The sequence below is a fragment of the Protopterus annectens genome, chromosome 3.part0 (genome assembly GCF_019279795.1).
Source record: "Protopterus annectens isolate FY-2018-M chromosome 3.part0, PAN1.0, whole genome shotgun sequence".
Classification (NCBI taxonomy): domain Eukaryota; kingdom Metazoa; phylum Chordata; order Ceratodontiformes; family Protopteridae; genus Protopterus; species Protopterus annectens.
The window spans coordinates 100,850,480-100,868,712 of NC_056731.1; the positions used below are offsets into that span (position 1 = coordinate 100,850,480).

At 38.1% G+C, this 18,233-nt stretch overlaps 1 protein-coding gene across 3 annotated transcripts in view; it reads right to left on the reverse strand.

Moving 5' to 3' along the window:
* Window positions 1-18,233, reverse strand: part of RAPGEF5 (Rap guanine nucleotide exchange factor 5) — a 1,983,710-nt gene that overhangs the window by 99,699 nt on the left and 1,865,778 nt on the right. For all 3 annotated transcript variants that reach the window (XM_044064607.1, XM_044064608.1, XM_044064609.1), the window contains one exon: window positions 9,041-9,105. In XM_044064607.1, the coding sequence (XP_043920542.1) occupies window positions 9,041-9,105 (65 nt within the window). The remainder of the gene's footprint in view (window positions 1-9,040; window positions 9,106-18,233) is intronic.

The following is an 18,233-nucleotide window of genomic DNA, read 5'->3' on the forward strand; positions in this document are numbered from 1 at the left end:
AACATATCACCACAATCAAACTAAATTAAGAGCTGATTAGAGACTCTATTACACTGTTTCAGCAATTATAAACTGACACAATACTACCCTATTACATTTTGTCCTATGTCACTCTGTCCTGTACTGTTCCTCCTAAACCTGGCATGGAAAATGGAGACAGCAACAATTACTTGACTGTATCATCAGTACATTGTACAATGGACACAATTTACCTGCTGACTTTGTCATCAGTACATTTACATGCTGTTTGCATTCATGCATTTTTGTTATGGAGCTTGTCCACAGATAGTCATGAACCAATATGCCAGCTTCTCTGGTGGAATCTGAAGGCAAGTGGAGAGACATATCACCCCTAGATTATAGCTCCCACCTCTTCCTGAATAGAGCTGGTTACACAAGAATGATTGTTTATATAAGGACTGAGCTAACTTGATTGAGGCATCGATACTTCTTGGTTACTTTTCAGGTATACGTAAAGGAAAACTCCACCTTAAAACTCAAAAACATGTTTTTTTTTCATTGTACCTTTGTTTTCTTAGCTATTTTAATGGCTCAAAATCACTCCAAGTGCTTCTTTTACAATTTTAATGTGCTTCCCACTAAATGGCAGTTGATGGAGCCTGCAAGGGTAACATCATCTTGTTTTCTTGTTTTCATTCCTTCTTCCCAGAATAAATTTCAAGTCTTGTTTATATGAATCACGCTAGACATAAGGAAGCGCAATGCTGGAATGGCAGGAGTGTGAAGCATTGTCCTCTAACACACACACTGTAACAGAATCGCTTCTTTAATTCCTTGAGTGGGCCTCATTTATATGTCTGTCAGAGCTTGTTCAATGTTATAAATAGCTATTAGCTACTTCCAGCAAAAGAAAGTAATTAAATAGCAGGCTTTTGTAAAGGGATTCTTTTGTAGCTCTAAAGGAAATTATAGACCCCCCCCCAACTCTCATCCTGGTGTGTGAAAACTCTCACAGTAGTAAATGATCCTTGTATCATGTACAGCTGATGGCTACTACTATTAAAGGGACAGCCCCAGAGATTTTTTTGTTTTGATTCTGTCTTTGTTTACATTATCGGTCTGGCTTTCTGAGCATGTCCCAGCTTTGGGGTGCTTACAGGAAGTTTCAATGGTCTTAGTCAAATTCCATCTCAAATTACAGTTGTACTCACAGCTCTCACGAAGTCATTCATTAGTTTCACTTCTGCTTTTTATCCTTAGAGAAAAGTAGTCTTTCAGGAATGTTATGACGTCACTTACTACTAACTTGTAGGAAAGTATATCAGAATATGTAATGCATCTGATTCAATAAGGGTTAATTTGTGGTTATTTTAATGTTTTGTAAATGCCAGAGCAAGAAAGTAAATCACAGCTTTTGTTAAATCCATATAGATCATTCTCTATTTATGCTTAGATCTAAACTGAAGGCTTTTGTAATTTCATCATAAAAACTTACTAGGCTAGTGGATACCGAATGTCCCTGAACAAAACCATGTTGAAAAATGTTCTGCATTTTATAATTAATCTCTTTATAAAATGACAGCAAGGCATCTCTCAAAACACTTACCAGAAACTGAAGCTCAAAGGTCTGTAGTTTTGCACATTTATTTTGTTACCTTTTTTTATAAATGGGGATCACCACTGATTTCTTTCCATGAAAGTGGTACAATGCCCTTTTGTAAGAATGCATTAAAGATGGAATAAAATATAGGTTTGAGTATGCTTAATAGATTAATAAGTAGTACTGCCAAGATGTTATAACTAAAAATGAAGAGGCAGAAATTAAACTTGTGCATTTGGAAGAATAGGTGTTCAGAAAGAATTTAATGTTCATTGGCATAATTAAGAATTCAGAGGGAAGAAACATTGTGTAGTTTGTCCATGCATTGCTGAATGAGTGGTCAGGTACAGCACAGGAAGAGTTACTTATTCAGAGGGCTCATTACCTGTATTCACTTGGGCAACTTGCTCGAAAAGTAAACCAAGACAAGTAATAGTCCATTTTGCATATTATCTGAAAACAGTGTGCTAAGTTAGGGCAGCCAAGGCCCAGGCTGCATTATGAGGATAAAAGAGTCTTTGTAAAACAGGGCCACAGTATGGAAACATGAAAGAAAAGAAATAGCCTCATTCCAGCCATCAGACACAGTGTGCAGCAAAGAAACTGAAATGTATGCTATAACCTGCATATTTTAAGGTAAACTCCCTGCAGGAATGAAAATACATTTAGATCCTCTACATCAGCTGCAAGAGATTGTGGCATGTCACAGTACAGATGGTCACCAGGAGGGTAAAGGACCTTGATTTCCCAGCAATAACTGAGGCAAAAAAACAGCTCAGATTTATTTGCATTTTAAACAAAAAATTGAACAGATGGACAAAATACTGGATGAAGGGAAGGGGGAAAATAAGTGATGTAACTATTGTGTTATTCACTCAAACACTTCTCAACCATTGTCAAATAAGTAAGACTTGTAAGTATTGTTTAGTCCATTGTATAAAATGAGTCTCCATGTCACAGCAACTGAACAAAGAATTCTTTTGTCTGTGTATGACAACTGGAGCCAATTGTTCTCCCCTGGTACCAAAAAGTGAAATTAAGGAACGAAAAGCCAATTACTCTAGTAAATCTCGTCAAATTCTTGATCAGTGTGCAGGGGAATTCTTGTAACCCAATCCTTTTTCAAAAGATAACCTATCTGATGAAGTCTATTAGATTAAAGCACTCAAAGAAACTCAGTAAACTGGACAACAGTAAGACTCAAACGGACCATCCCACATTTTTATTTTACTCTTTCATATAGAATCTTTTGAAAAAGTGGTAGGCATTAGAACTGGATCACATGACCAGGCATACCTCTCACTCTGTTACTGCAAAAAATCTGGACAAAGTCAAAACTAATGGAGAGGCAACGGCCTACAAATAAGTACATATATTAAGTATTGCTCTTATAAACTTAGAACATTGCTAGAATAACAGGATTTGTGTTAATATGCATTTTTACTGAAGGATATGAAGTCTGAAACTCAAATGTATGTCATTACTTAGTCATTTCAACCCTCAGTGATGTGCCAGAAATCAACAGAGAGAACAAAAATATGAGGCAAAAATCTGGACAGTTGAGAGGTCTGCACCGAGGTCATTAAACTGGAGATTCTCTGTGGTATACTGTCATTCCAAATGTTTCAAGAACTTGTGGATGAATTGTACTGGGGGGGGGGCTCAGGACCCTGGCAGCAGAAGACCCAATCACAGACTGAGGGAAAAAGAATAATGGGGAATAGAACTCAGGAAATGTGACAGTTAAGAACAAATACAAGTGTGTATGTTAGAATACAGGAAAGAACGACTGATAAAGCTGCAATGACAACAAATTAAAGGAACCTGTGGAGAAGATGGGGAGACACAGAAAGGTGGATGAGAGATTGATATGATCAATAAGGGAGATGTAATACAGGAGCTTAGCAATGAAGAGAATCTAGATATGTGACTCACCCAAAGCCCAAAGAAATTCAGCAGTAAAAATGAGTGATTCCAAGATAAAGAGAATGATTTTTAAAATCATGGACCCTGAACATAGGTAGACAATTGAAGATCATGTAAGGATCCTAAGCTACTTCCAAAAATTATTTTATAAATTATACACAGCAGAAGAAACACATGAGGCTAATGAAGCAAACTTTAGGGAGCTTTGGGGTGAGGCAGAATTAACAGTTCTGACACATTTTCGGGCAGAGAGTTTGATAACACCAATAAGTAGAAAGGAAATAGTGATGCACATAAGTAAACTTAAAATGAGAAGTCACTAGATAGATGGCAGCCCTGCGGGGTTGTACAAGCTAATAAGGGTCCTGATGATTCACTTATGTTTGTACATGCATTTAACAGGGTGTTTATCACATTAGAAAGCCTGTTGAAGTGGAAAAGCAAGATGATATTGGTTATTCCTAAACCATGTAAGGATGAAAGGCAGATTAGTTCACATAGGCTTATTTCAGTCTTGAATCAACACTATTAAGTTTATGCCCATCCTGACAGACCCAGTTAATGGCAGTACTAATTGATATGAAAAAGATGAGTGTGACTTTATTAAATCCAGGCAAACATTTGACCATTTTCTTTTAAATGTTAAGCATTATTTCAAGAAGCAAGCAGGATGAGGAAGCATCTGCTGATCTCCAGTATGAATGTAGAAAAGACATTTGACAGGGTGAAGTGGGGCTATGCATTCGTTGTCTTTAAGATTTATGGTCTTCCTAGGAGTTTTATACATTTGATAAAAATATGCATAAAGGGTCTACAGCCTGCATTAAGGTTTAAAGCAGAGTTAACATTGTCATTCAGGGTATCAATAGGTACAAAACAGGAGTGCCTACCCCATGTGCCCATTACTGTTTGCCTTATACTTAGAAGAAACTTTGACCATTAGGGTGCAATTGTCTTTGTTATGGTGTTTACAGTTGCACAGAATAAATGAAGATAGTGTTATACACAGATGACTTACTTATACACACGTCTGACCCAAACTCAGATATGGGGCTGCTAACAGAAATATTAAATAACTTTGGTACCATTTCAGGGTATAAGGTAAATGCACAGAAAACGTAAATAATAGAAGCAAGCTGCTCTCCCGCAGAAGATTGGAGAAATTAATTTCCACATATATGGACAAGAATTGAACAAGATACCTGGGAAGCACCCTAATTCTGTACCTGGGTGACAAAGTAAGAATTTCTTACAATGGAGTGCAATAGGGACTCTTAGATTCAAATAGTGGAAGTTGCTAGAGATGGATGTATATATTAAGTAAGGTGACATATGCATCTTTAATGCTTGCTTCTTTTTATATAGATCCATCTCTAGCAACTTCCACTGTTTGAATCTAAGAGTCCCTATTGCACTCCATTTTAGGGATCTTAAAAATGCTATGGTTGGGTTTATATGGGTTAAACTCCAAACCCCGAGTGGATTTAGGATTACATGACTTTTCCCATGCTGATGGGGGATTTGGGGCATCTGATGTTCGGTGATCCTGGAAGACAGCATAGCTGAGTGTATTTAACTAATGGCAAACGAGGACTAAACCAGAAAGGATGGCTGAGTTAGGAAGTCAAGTGGTTGAACAAGTTGGAAAATCACTGGTTAATGTTTTTTTTTTTTTTTTGGACAGTGGCAAAGGATAATATACCCCCTATCTGGGAGGAAAGTGACAGAAGCTGACTGCTGGATGCACGACAAAGTAGGGGTGAGAAGTCAAAAAGGTTGGATAAGACCTTTATTAATGACCTTGGAATGTTCCAAATATGGAAGCTTTCTGGCAAAACGGTTAAACAAATCCCAAAATTGATTTGCTTGTCGCAGTTAGTGAAAGCACACTCATTTATAACCAAACACACAGCTAGGCTGGGGCAAAAGGGGCAGCCACACCAGGACATTAGAGAGTGACAGCATTAGGACCTTGTGCTCTTTCTATTAGGAAGGAGCAACAGATTGAGAAAGTGAGCTTTTTTTTTTTTTTTTTGCTGTCATACATAGTGTGAAAACACAGCAGTAGAGTATTAGGTGTCCTGGTGCTCCTTCTATTAGGAAAGATTGCCAGAGCATAGAGATTAGCATTACTTACTTATTGCTGTCATGTAGAGTGTGAGAGCCTAAGTGTAGGTTGTTAGAGTCTGGTTTTCCTCCTTAGTACATGAGAAGCACCAGATCAGAGAAGGGTCCTTTTCTGTTATTTTTTTCCTCTTCTTCTTCTCTCCGACATATGACGTTAGGACCTGGCACTAGTACAGATTGGAGAGCTGAGAAGACAGGAATGCCAGAGTTAAAGGAAGGACTTTTTTTTTTTTGCTCTTCAAATGAAGAGCTACAGAGGTAGGGTGCCAGACAAGAGAATGGTTAAAAGCCCTAACAGTGCTAGCTACAGCTCTTTTTCTACAAAAGAGGAGAGAGACTCAGAGAGTCATTTAGCCTAGGGATACATGACTACTTAGTTTACAGGGGATTGAGGGCCATACACAAGCAGCTTAGAACTTATGTTGGAAAGATGTAACATTTTCCATGGGTATATTATACATTACACAGTCAGGAATGTTCAACAAAGGGAGTGGCCGAGATCTAGGGCTTGAACAGCTCAATGAAGTACAAACAGCAATGACATTTGAGATAAGGCGAGAACAGGAAATGGACAAAATAATTCTGGAAAGTAAGTGGAATGACATCTACATTATGTTGAGGCACACAACTTGTTCTCAAAAACTACATAGTTTTGGTTGGAAGTATTTACACATATTTTTTATACACCAAGTAGGGTACCAAAGATCTTTTGGGAATCCCCAAGTTAGAAGAATTTAGAAAAAGTCTGCAGGAAAAAAATCAGCCACGGACTTTATGTTGACATCACTTATGCTGAAATGGTTGAGGAGGGCTTTGAATTCTCTGCAATGTTTTTTTTTCCCTTTTTTATAAAGAATCCAAGGACTGCAACTTCCAGAGGAGAGGCATAGCAAAACAAAAGAAAATGGTAGGAAGTGGGCAGAAGCAACGATGAGGGAAAATGACATGACAGGAAAACAAGAAGGATAATTCATTCTCATCACATAATGTTTAAAAATTAGTGCATACTAAGATTATATATTCCCCGTTATGAAGGAGGTGTGAGCTTCCTCGAAACTGATTACATGTATAGATCTGCAGTCATCAGACTACATACATACATACATACATACATGTGTGTGTGTATGTATATATATATATATATATGTATATATGTATATATATATATATATATATATATATATATATATATATATATATATATATATTTACACACACACATATATGTATGTGTGTGTGTATATATGTATGATCTGGAGATATTTTACCCCAGGACTGCCCCATATACTACTAATGGACAATGGCAGCTCATAAATCCTTTATCCCATGCATGGACCCCCCCCCAAATGATCTATGGTATGATCCCAGTTATTTTCAATAGGGGTAATATACAATTATTGACTATGTGATGAGTAAAGCCAATCTCTAACCAAATGGGATAAGCTAATTTGAGCACAAAAAGGGAAAATGGCTAGTCTTGAAATGGCCCATGAGATCAGTTAGCCTAGTACTTGCCTAAGAACCTGCAAGCCACCAAAACTAATCTATTTCAACGTATAACTAAGTTGCAATATTTGCCTTCAATATGATCTAGAGATCCACCCACTGCCTCAGTCTTGAGCAGCTCAACTGTTTAGAGATACCACACTCTCCTTCCCTCTCACAAATGACCATCACACACAATCTTACATATAAACCTGAACAACACCCCAGCCTGAGTAATGTCCTCCAGCAGTACTCCACATCCAGACTACTTCTAACCATTACTAAATCCAACAATTCTGCTGGCATCTCCTAGCATTCCTCCCTCTGTAAACCAAATTTGGAATTCTATCAATCGTCCTCTAAAGCAATTACCCACATCCAAAGCCTTTAAGTTACACCTGAAACACCATCTGATGATATCTTGGCTTTGCTCAGGTTCAGCACCTGGCCACTCTGACTTTCCATCCGTTGCTCTTACCCTTTTCATTTTCATTGCCACCAACCACTATTTAAAGCGTTGTTTTGTAATATTCTACTAACTACTGTATCCTACTGAAATTCTTATCATACCGAATTTGTTAATAATTAAAAAAAAAAAAAGAATTTTAACAAATGTGATAACTGCATTTTCTAAAATGTTTGTCTTTTTTCTGTAAAGCTTTTCTACTCAGGCCTCTTCTGACAAAGTTTTTTTTACCCCAGCCAGACCACCCAGGTAAACAAATAAAATAAATAAAAGAATAAATAAACAAATAAATTCATTTATTCTTTATTGTAACTCTGGAGCTTTTCTCCCTAGGCATCTGCTGAAAAGGGGTCCCTTGCCCATTTGGACATTCCCAGTAAATCAATGCAAATAAATAACTGCATCTTTTCCAGAAGCATGTAAATGAGGTGTTAATTTCTGCAAAGTACTAACTGCATAAGGCATACTAAATGTTTTTAACAGCAGCATAATTACTGACTGATGGTCATATAACTGAATACATAAAACAATGAGCCCAAGTCACTGGCTAGGCACTGGGATTTTAAGTACTGTCATACTGAAAACACTATAGCTTAATGCTAATATGTTGCACTTTTTAGAGGACACTGCTAAAGGCTTCAGTTTTAGTTTTTTTTGATGTGCCTCAAACTCAAGAGTTGATGTACTATGGATGGGTGTAAGAGAGCACAATTCCTTTCATAGGATATATGACTGCTTTGCTTACACATGAAATGTGTGTTCTTATGCGTTTTTTTTTTTTTTTTGGGGGGGGGGGGGTATTAGTGCTAATTTTAAACAGATTTTGCCAGGCTGTTGACATGTTAGGAACTAGCTGTGACAAGTCGGCTGCTTATTTGCTGGCAAACTTGTTTTTGCGAAGTTGCCACACACACATCATTATAATCTCTTAAACTGACACTCTGAACCTCTTGTAAGGTCATCTATTAGCTGGACTAAGAATTTATGTAAAAAGTAGCAACACCTTGGCTGTAACAATGCAATGGAAAAGTGTGGTTTAAGACAACAGTTTACTTTACAGCAACATTGCATCATTACTTTGGATTACTTTGCACATCTGAAACTGTTCAAATCAAGATTAATTTTTATTTAAATTGTTTAATCTTCTTACAATATTTTTTCTGATATGATCATAGCGAAGTTCTTTAGGAAAGTAATGTGCATCACTTAAAAAAGGTGCAGAAAAATTAGGTTCAGGAAACTGGATTATTAGATATTTGTTCAGAACAGAGACAGTTTATAAACTTGTCAACATTATCACTTACAAGAGATGCATATCAGTGCTATGCACTATATTTACTGGAAATTACCATCTATAGCTTTATATAATTCAAATTTTCAGTTACAAAAGGTGGCAGTGAAAAACTTGGAACTCATTGTGAACCAAACTACTGAACTCATTATCATCCTATAGTAAAATGTCATGAATTACTTACCAGCTTTTCAAAATTAACCAAGTTATCAAGAAATGTCTTGTTTCCTTCATGGATGAATGTTACATCTGCAATGTAGAAAAAAAAAGATTAAGATAATTAATGAGTTGCACAATTAATGTACTCAAAGATGTGTCAATCAGAAAAAAAAATAAGAGTCCTATACACTTGCTTGCAAAAAACATCATATACTATATATGTGGCATTTTATACAGCTGCAATTGAGAGCTTAGCTACCTCTCTTCAGGGATGCCCCCTTTTCGGCTGCACGGGGGTTGATAGATATGGTTCAGGAGTAGTACATGGAAATATGTTTTGGAGATTGCAGTGACAGGTGATGGGAACAATCTGGTTACATGACTACTTTGAATTTTCACGCTATTTTGTCTACTACTTGACAGAAGACATTAATGTTTTTGTTACATTTTCTTAGCCACACTGCTTGCATCCCAGTTTGCTCTTCCTTCAGTTATGGATACTGTGGATTCCAATTTCTCCTTGCTGATTAGAATATCACCTGTATAAGACTGTAGGGTCCACTGAGCCTTGAGATCCGAAAGGCTTATCATTACACAAACAAAAGCAACATCAGTGGAAAGTAATCAAGCAAAATGTTTTTTTTCCATTTTTCCAAGAAAAAAATAGGAAAAAACTTTCCATATTTGGACTATCTGAATACTTTAGCAGCTTAAAATACATCACTTTTTCCATAGAATTTGTATATCTCCTTTGATGTTATCTGTACTACTCCTAGTTTGTTTTATTTAGTGCTCTGTACTTAAGAACTGCTTACTTAAAGCTAAAATAAAATGATTGTGGAATTAATGCAATGACTAGAATGACAGTTAATCGTAGGTACAATTTCTGCAATTTCATTGAAAGAATATGAATTTTTATGATTTAATAACTTTAAAGAGTGAACCAAACTTGTGTTAGGTTTACAAAAGGAGACCAACAAGCAAGAACAAAGAATCACTTATTCGAAACCACAGAAAGCATAACTCTCAAACAATGACAAGTGATAACAGCAAGAGCTCAAACTAAAAATGAAAAAAAAAAAAAAAAGAGACCAGTTGTTAAGATATGTGAAGGCTGCTAGCCTAGCTAGTTAGAATTTTGTAAATAATTCTGTCATTTGTAAATAATAATGTAAGCTAAGCCAGATGCTGGTTTTCTTAAATATGAGAAAATTATGGTAAATGTTGAATTTCCAAAATGTAACCATATTGCACTCTAGTGGAGGAAAGCTGATAAGTCAAGTACTGTGCAATTGTTTGATGTCAAAACTCAGAGCTGAGATGTCTAGATAGAGGCATTCTGCCTATTGTTTTGAGGCCAGAGTTAATGGCTAGAATTTACATGTATAATTTCTTTTATTGCTCTGGCTTCCTGACCAGCTGCAAGATTAAAAGGGCTATTAACCTCTGAGTTTCTGTTTGCCTGGGGAAACCAGAAAATTGTTAAAAATGATGTAATGTGAAGCAGCACTGTGTTATCAATTTAAGGACAGAGAGACATGGGGCATTTAGCATTTGTCTTGAGAACATCCAACTCACCAGCACTGCCTATGCTCTATATGTAAGTTTATTTTAGAACTGTGTTGTCTCTTGGAAATAGCTAGGAAATAGGAAGATTAGACACATGTTTTCTGTAACTGATGTCAGAACTATTCTACTGCATTATTGTATGCATTTTCCTGTGTCTGAACTCTTGACTAGCACCGTGTAGTAAGAATTGTCTTGTATTTTTAATTATTTATTATTAAATATTTAAAACTTTTCAACTGTTGCTGTTTTGTGTAGAGATAATTTAAGCTCTAGAGTACATTGCATGTATATAGTGACACTCCAATAAGATTTGCTGTTCAGTCACACTTACCATTTGGATAATAATATTACACAGTAATAATTGGACACCCTTTAAGGGCCTTTTTAATAGCTGATATTAGTGGGTGGTGGCAGCTGGTACTACATTTTAGACTAGGCAGAAAGGGGACACATCTGAAGAATCTGTGCCAGCCTTCCCCAGGATTGTCTGTGTGTTTGTATACAACTTATATCTCACAGTGTGCGTGTCAACTACTTGGGCAGGAACACGAAGCACTGGTTGGACAGAGAGGGTGCTGGTTGTTTTAGCTTGCCCACTAGGCTGAGATCTGGAACCCATAGCTGTGCCACTGGGGAATCTTATTGGGGATCGGGAGAGACCAGCACCAGACTGACTGTGATCTGTGCATTCTCTTAAGGGAAAAGTACAGTTTTGTACCTACCATAAATGTAGATGTTCGAGGATTCCCTTGCTGCAGTCCTGACTATTGGGTAGTCCCCGCGCCCCCAGTCGGGCCCGAATACCAGAGAGTTGTTGACGTCGGGTCATGGCTAGACTGACACGCCAGCCAGCACGCTAATGTACTAATCCGACATGACCGACGCTCTTTCCTCAGTCTTTGCCCCAGAGACAAGTCCCAAAACAAAAAGACAACAACCCAAAACAATAAATAATACCAATATATAATATAATATAATATATATATATATAAATAGCATGTAAAGGCACCCACACAACCACAACCACCAACAGAGGGAAGAGGGTGAGGAGTAATGAAGAGGAACACTCGAAACTCTACATTTTATCTTACAGTAACAAACTGTACTATGTTCTTCGCCGTTCCTGCCTCTTGCTGCAGTCCTGCAGATTGGGTAGATAAAGCAGCAGAGGCAAGGGAGGCTGTAAAATTATATAGCAGAGCTGCAAACAGCTGTCAAAGAACAACAGTGGCAAAAAAAAGCTGCTGAGCAGATAGGCAGGTGGTAATAAGAGAAAGTATGCACTGAACTCTCCAAGCCTGCCCCCTGCTTCCACTCCTTCCAGAATATCCTTAAATGCCACCCTTAGCCCGATGAAAATGAGTGGCAGTAGCCCTAGTGGAATGAATCCCAATGCCAACCAAACCCCTTTGCAAAGCCAATCCACTGTAATTTATTGTGTGTGTATTTGTTATCCTCCCCTATGTCGACGCCCCTCACTAGTGTTAGTGATGAGGATTGAGGCTCATTGATTGCTGGGCCAGTGCATGGGCATCACATATTAATTGTCTGGCAGTGGTGGGATATCCACACCACATACTAACTGGTTGGCACATACTAATTGACTTGTAGTGGTGTGGATAGTGAATTCCTGTAGCTTGATCACTGAAGGTGTTTTTGTACTCTAAATCAGCCATGCAGTGAATACTCGGATGTTCAGATCACAACTGTTTTATTTCTTTTGTTAACTTAGTCAGGGAGAGCAGGTGAGCATGTCAGCAGAGGAGTATGGAAAGCTGACAAGGAGCCAGTTGGCTGAGATGTGCCAGGCTAAAGGACTGGTGCAGGGAAACCTGACTAAGGCAGACATGATTGCATCTTTGGGCACAGATGCATCAGAAAACAACAACCAGGAGGATGATGAGACGGACCGTGGAGATGTATAACACTCAGGGAATGGACAGCTCAACCTTTGTGCAGAGGACTTAAAAATCCATCTGGAGCTAAAGAGATTTGAGTGGGAGGCCAGACGTTTGGAAATGGAAGCTGTGAAAAAGAGTGTCACAGACACAGCATGAAAAGGAGATGCTGACTCTTTGCCGGAGTCATGGAGGTAATGGGGAAGGGAGTATCTGGACCCCAGAAGCACAAAATGTCAGTAAATTTCTTCCGCAGTTTACAAATGGGGATAATTTTGATAGTTTCATTCATATGTTTGAGAGGTTATGTAAACAGTATGATGTTGACCAAAGGCTCTGGGTACGGTTCCTGATCCCCTTTACTCCATGATAAAGCTGCAACTGTGTTGTCTAAAATATCTGATGTTGGCTGTTTTAATTATACTACTGTTAAGAACGGTTTGCTACAATTTTTTAAGCTAACACCTGAAATATATAGGAAAAAGTTTTGTGAGCATAGACGCAAGGCAGATGAAAGTGTGTGTGAATATGTTGCTGAACTGAGCACTTATTTTCATAGGTGAGTGAGTGGATGTCAGGTCACCACTTTTGAAGGGCTGGCAGACTTTTTGGTGAGGGAACAAGCCCTTAGCACTTTGCCTGAGGACATGAGGATCTGGTTAGGTGATAGACAATGTGCTACTTCACAGGAGTTGGGAAAGAAGGGAGCCCTATACCTAACAAGCATGGCATCCCTGCACAGGAAAGGGACCCCCAGTACTGCTCATGGGTCTAAAGGAACCCATGGTGGGCAGCCCAGACTGCCCCTACAGAATCTGCCAGTAGCAGGGGAAGCCACTAGTCCAGGTACTTGTCCAGTACCTAGGGTTAAATGCTTTGAATGCAACCAGTGGGGGCATGTGGCATACAGATTTCCACGGAGGCAAGGGGAGGGGGGACAAAAGGTGAGAGAGCCAGTAAGTAGGGAAGACAAAATGCCGATAATAGGTTGTCTTGAGACAACAGGGGTACCAAACTACCATCCTGCAGATGTCCTGATAGGGAAAGATTTGGATGAAGCAGTACCATGTGTTTATGCAGTTACATGTAGTCAGGCTTTGAGACAAGCATGTGGGTCTGGTAGCCTGGGGGAGATCCAGACAAACAGCATACTTGCAAGCCAGGACTGGTGAGGTGCTTACTTCAGGGAGGAAGCTACGGTGTAGCAGTGAGACTGAAGGTGAGGCACAGCTGCTTGTGGGTACAGATGTTCCCTTGGAAAGAGTGACTGCAAAGGTAGAGGTGAGTAGTAGTACCCAAGCTGACAGTGAGGCACCACTGCATCTATACGAAACTTTGATTTCAAACATTTTAATTTTTGTTTAAGCTCACCAATCTTCACAAAAAATGGACTGGCCAGAATACTAAAAAAGAAAGTACTGACATCCCCCCCATGTACATTACAAAAATGTTCTGCCACTGGACTCTTAAAATTCTTATTGCGAATATCACCTAAGTGCTCCAATATCCTAATTCTGACAGCTGTTTTGGTTTGCCCTATATACCACTTGTCACTTCACATCCACACCCAATTGCATACACCACTCCACATGAATTACAAGTAAATCTCCCTTTACTAATAAACCTACGTCCATTAATAAAAGAAACTGAAATGTTTCTAATATTTCTGCAAACTTTCCACAAGCAAAGGATCCCAGAATTCTATCCTCAGAAAAATAACAGGGCTTAGTTAACAATTCCTTAAGATTGGAATATCTACCATAAGAAAACTTGAACAACCCGGGAAATAAATTCCCCACTACCTCATCTAGACACACTAAATGCCAAAATTCCAATAGCAACTCCTGCATAATTGATGAAAAAGGAGAAAATTACGAAGCAAAATATATATCTTGACCATGATATGTAGGTTTTAAGTTTCTACTTTTTTGTTGTTTGAACCCTTTCACATGTATACACCTGTCTCAAATCACTAACTTTTCTTTCTCATAACCCCTTAACAAAATATCCCTTGTTTCTAACAAAAATACTTTCTTATACTTCTCTTCAGAAATATTACGAGCAATTCGTTTGAGCTCACCTAAAGGCAGATGGTCTAATAAATGTGGTGGGTGCATGCCTTCAGCGAACAAAAAATTGTTCACTGCTGTAGGCTTTCTGAATGGCTTGTACTGAATGGCAAAAGACTTGTCCACATAAAATTAAACATCCAAAAACTGTATGACAGAATCACCAAAACATGTTGAAAATTTGATACCATGGACATTAGTATTCAATCCATTAAAATAACATTCAAACTCAGAACGTGAATATTTACACACACAAAAAAAATCATCAATAAATCTCTTATATACCACCACCTTTTCTTTCCAAAAGGCAGTGCTATATATAAACAACTTTACAAAATAACCCATATAGATCATGGCAAAACTGGGTGCGTAAGAGGCACCCATTGTTGTGCCTCTCTTCTGCAAATACACCAGATTCTCACATATGAAATAATTATGGGTCAAACAAAACTCAAGAAGTCTAATAATAAAACTTGTTTTAGGACCATCACCCATGACATCAAAAACTGCTTCCAAACCATATCTATTTTGAATAAATGTATAAAGTGAATTTGCATCTACTGAAACCCAATAGTAGTCTTCCCCCCACTTGATTGTGCTAACCCATTTGACATAACTCCTGTGTATTTTTGATATGTACAGGAACTTTAACCAAATATTCTATCAAAACTGAAACTACAAATATCCCTACATTATACACAAAAGAATGGATTTAAGAGACTATTGGCCTACCTGGGGGATTATTTACATTTTTGTATATCTTAGGCATAACATAAAAATAGGGATCAGACGGGTCACTAATTACTAACTTTTTTACATATTCTTTTGTAAAAAAAAAAAACAACCCTTCTCCTTCCAGTAGGTCCGATAACTCAGAACTAAGCTCCACCACCAGGTTAGCAGTTAATAACAAATAATCACCCTCAACCTGCAACAAATCACATGCCATTTTTTTTTTATACTGGGCCTTCAACATAATTACCCAATTCCTGCCCTTATCAGCTTGCCTAAACACAACTTGCTTCAAACACCCCCAAAGTTTCAGCAATTCCATCCATTCTACCTTAGTCAAATTATACGTTTTCTTGGCTTTCACAAACCTAATATACAACAGCTCAGCCCTTTTCAGTAAAACTTACTCAAAAGTGCTGACTGCTGCAGATAACTTAGGTGGAACAAATTTATTGCAGGAAGGTAAAACAGGCACTTTGAACTTACAATAACCTGTACTGTGTATATCATATACATCAAAACTATTATTTCTTCATCTTCACATGCAAATTCATCACCATAATCATATACTAAAACATTCATCAAAATGTCAACTTCCTCATCCATACTTTCATCTAATACATTGGTATCAGAACTTGCCATATTCGTTCCTTGCTTTTTAAATTTGTTGAAATACACTTTTAAATGCAACTTTCCTGCAGAAAATCTTAATATCCATTAAGATTTCAGCCAAGGTAGGGTATATGGTCAGAACAAACTTTGTCCCTCTATTTAACAAACTAACAGCACTTTCGGTAAGCTGCATGTCAGACAAATTGACAATTCTTAAACTACTATTTGAAAAAACAACATTAGTATTGAGCATGTCATTAGACTCGCAATGTGCATGGCTGGGACTCATAACACCAGCTGAAACCGGCGTTACCAAAAAGTTAATGTCAGTAACAGTCTTGAAAAAGTCACCTTTATTTGATTTGTTCAATATTTTTTGCCATTTGGCCGATTCCTTTAACCCTTCTGTTGGTTGCCCTGGCCTGATACAGTTCCATTGGCCCCCAAAGGTAAATTTAAAGTAGTACTCACTCCTGTTAATTCAATATCTTCAAAAGAAACGCTCTTTTTAGACAGCTTTTCTACTGATGACAATGATAAATCCTTGGAACTGGATTTCCTGCTTACCATTCTGGTCCTTCAATGACATTGCGCACGCTGCCAAGAAAAGATGGTTCCACTACTGAAATCATCCATACCTTTCTTTTCTTGTGATCAATAACATCCATTTGCACCTTGTGTAGTTTAGATTTAATGTCACTCATTTTGTTAGCAAAAATTAATATGGAAGAGTCAGATTTTAATTTTTGTTGCAAGTCAATAATTTGTTTTTGCACCTTACTGCTGGTACGTGAGTTTCTTTTAATCAAGATATGAACCCACTCTAGAAAGCACAGTAACAAAGCTCTCTTCCACTCATCTTGCAAATCCTGCTCCTCTTCCGAAAAATCCCACGCAGGAAGTTTGTCTATTCTCAGTCCACGAGGTACAACATTCAATTCTACGCACTTTTCAAGCAACTTAGTATCAAAAAACAAATGGATTTATTCACTCATTAATCGTTGTAGTTGCTCGAACTGCATACGATTATTAGTAGATTCCACTATAGACCATGGATCATACCCTGCTAGCTTGGCTTCTCTCTCTCTTACCAAGTCAGCAAATAATAAATTATCCAGAGGCAATGAGGCCCGACTAACCATCTGCTTAGGACATCGACGTTGCAAAAACACCAAATCACCAACAGCAAACCAGAAAAGTGTTAAGAATGATGTAATGTGAAGCAGCACTGTGTTATCAGTTTAAGGACAGAGACACTCAGGGCATTTAGCATTTGTCCTGAGAACATCCAACTCACCAGCACTGCCTATGCACTATATGCAAGTTTATTTTAGAACTGTGTTGTCTCTTAGAAATAGCTAGGAAATAGGAAGATTAGAAAGTTGTTTTCTGTAGTTGATGTCAGAACTATTATACTGTATTATTTTATGCATTTTCCTGTGTCTGAACTCTTGACTAGCACTGTACAGTAAGAAGTATTGTCTTGTGTTTTTATTATTTATTACTAAATATTTTTAAACCTTTCAACTGTGGTTGTTTTGCGTAGAGATAATTTAAGCTCTAGAGTATATTGTATGTCTACAGTGATACTGTCCAAGTCACTCCAATAAGCTTTGCTGTTCAGTCACACTTACCATTTGGATAATAATATTGCACAGTAATAATTGGACACCCTTTGTTAAGGGCCTTTTTTAGTATCTGATATTAGTGGGTGGTGGCAGCTGGTACTACTTTTAGACTGGACAAAAAGGGAGTACAGCTGGAGAATCTGTGCTAGCCTTCCCCAGGAGTGTCTGTGTGTTCGTATATAACTCATATCTTAAAGTGTGTTTGTGTCAACTACTTGGGCAGGGACATGAAGCACTGGTTGGACAGAGAGGATGCTGGAGGTTTTAGCTTGCCCACTAGGCTGAGATCTGGACCCTATAGCTGTGCCAGTGGGGAGTCTTATTGGGGATCTGGACAGAGAGTGAGAGACCAGCCCCAGAATAACTGTGATCTCTGTGCATTCTTAAGGGAAATTATACTTTACTGTGTGCGCATTTGTTATCCTCCACTATGTGGATGCCCCTCACTGGTGTTGGTGGTGAGGATTGAGGCTCCTTGATTGCTGGGCCAGTGCACGGGCATCACACCAGTAACAAAAGGCCATAAGAATTAAGGAAAAAAGAAGGAAAACCAGATTTCCACAGCCAATGGCATGAAATCTTTCAGACTGTCTGCCAAATACAAGATAGCCTCTGTCCCATCATATCGCACACATTGTGGAAAAAAATTAAAGTCATTCCTCTGAACCTGAGGTATCCAACCCTGTTCACAGGCCCCTACCAGCAGTTTA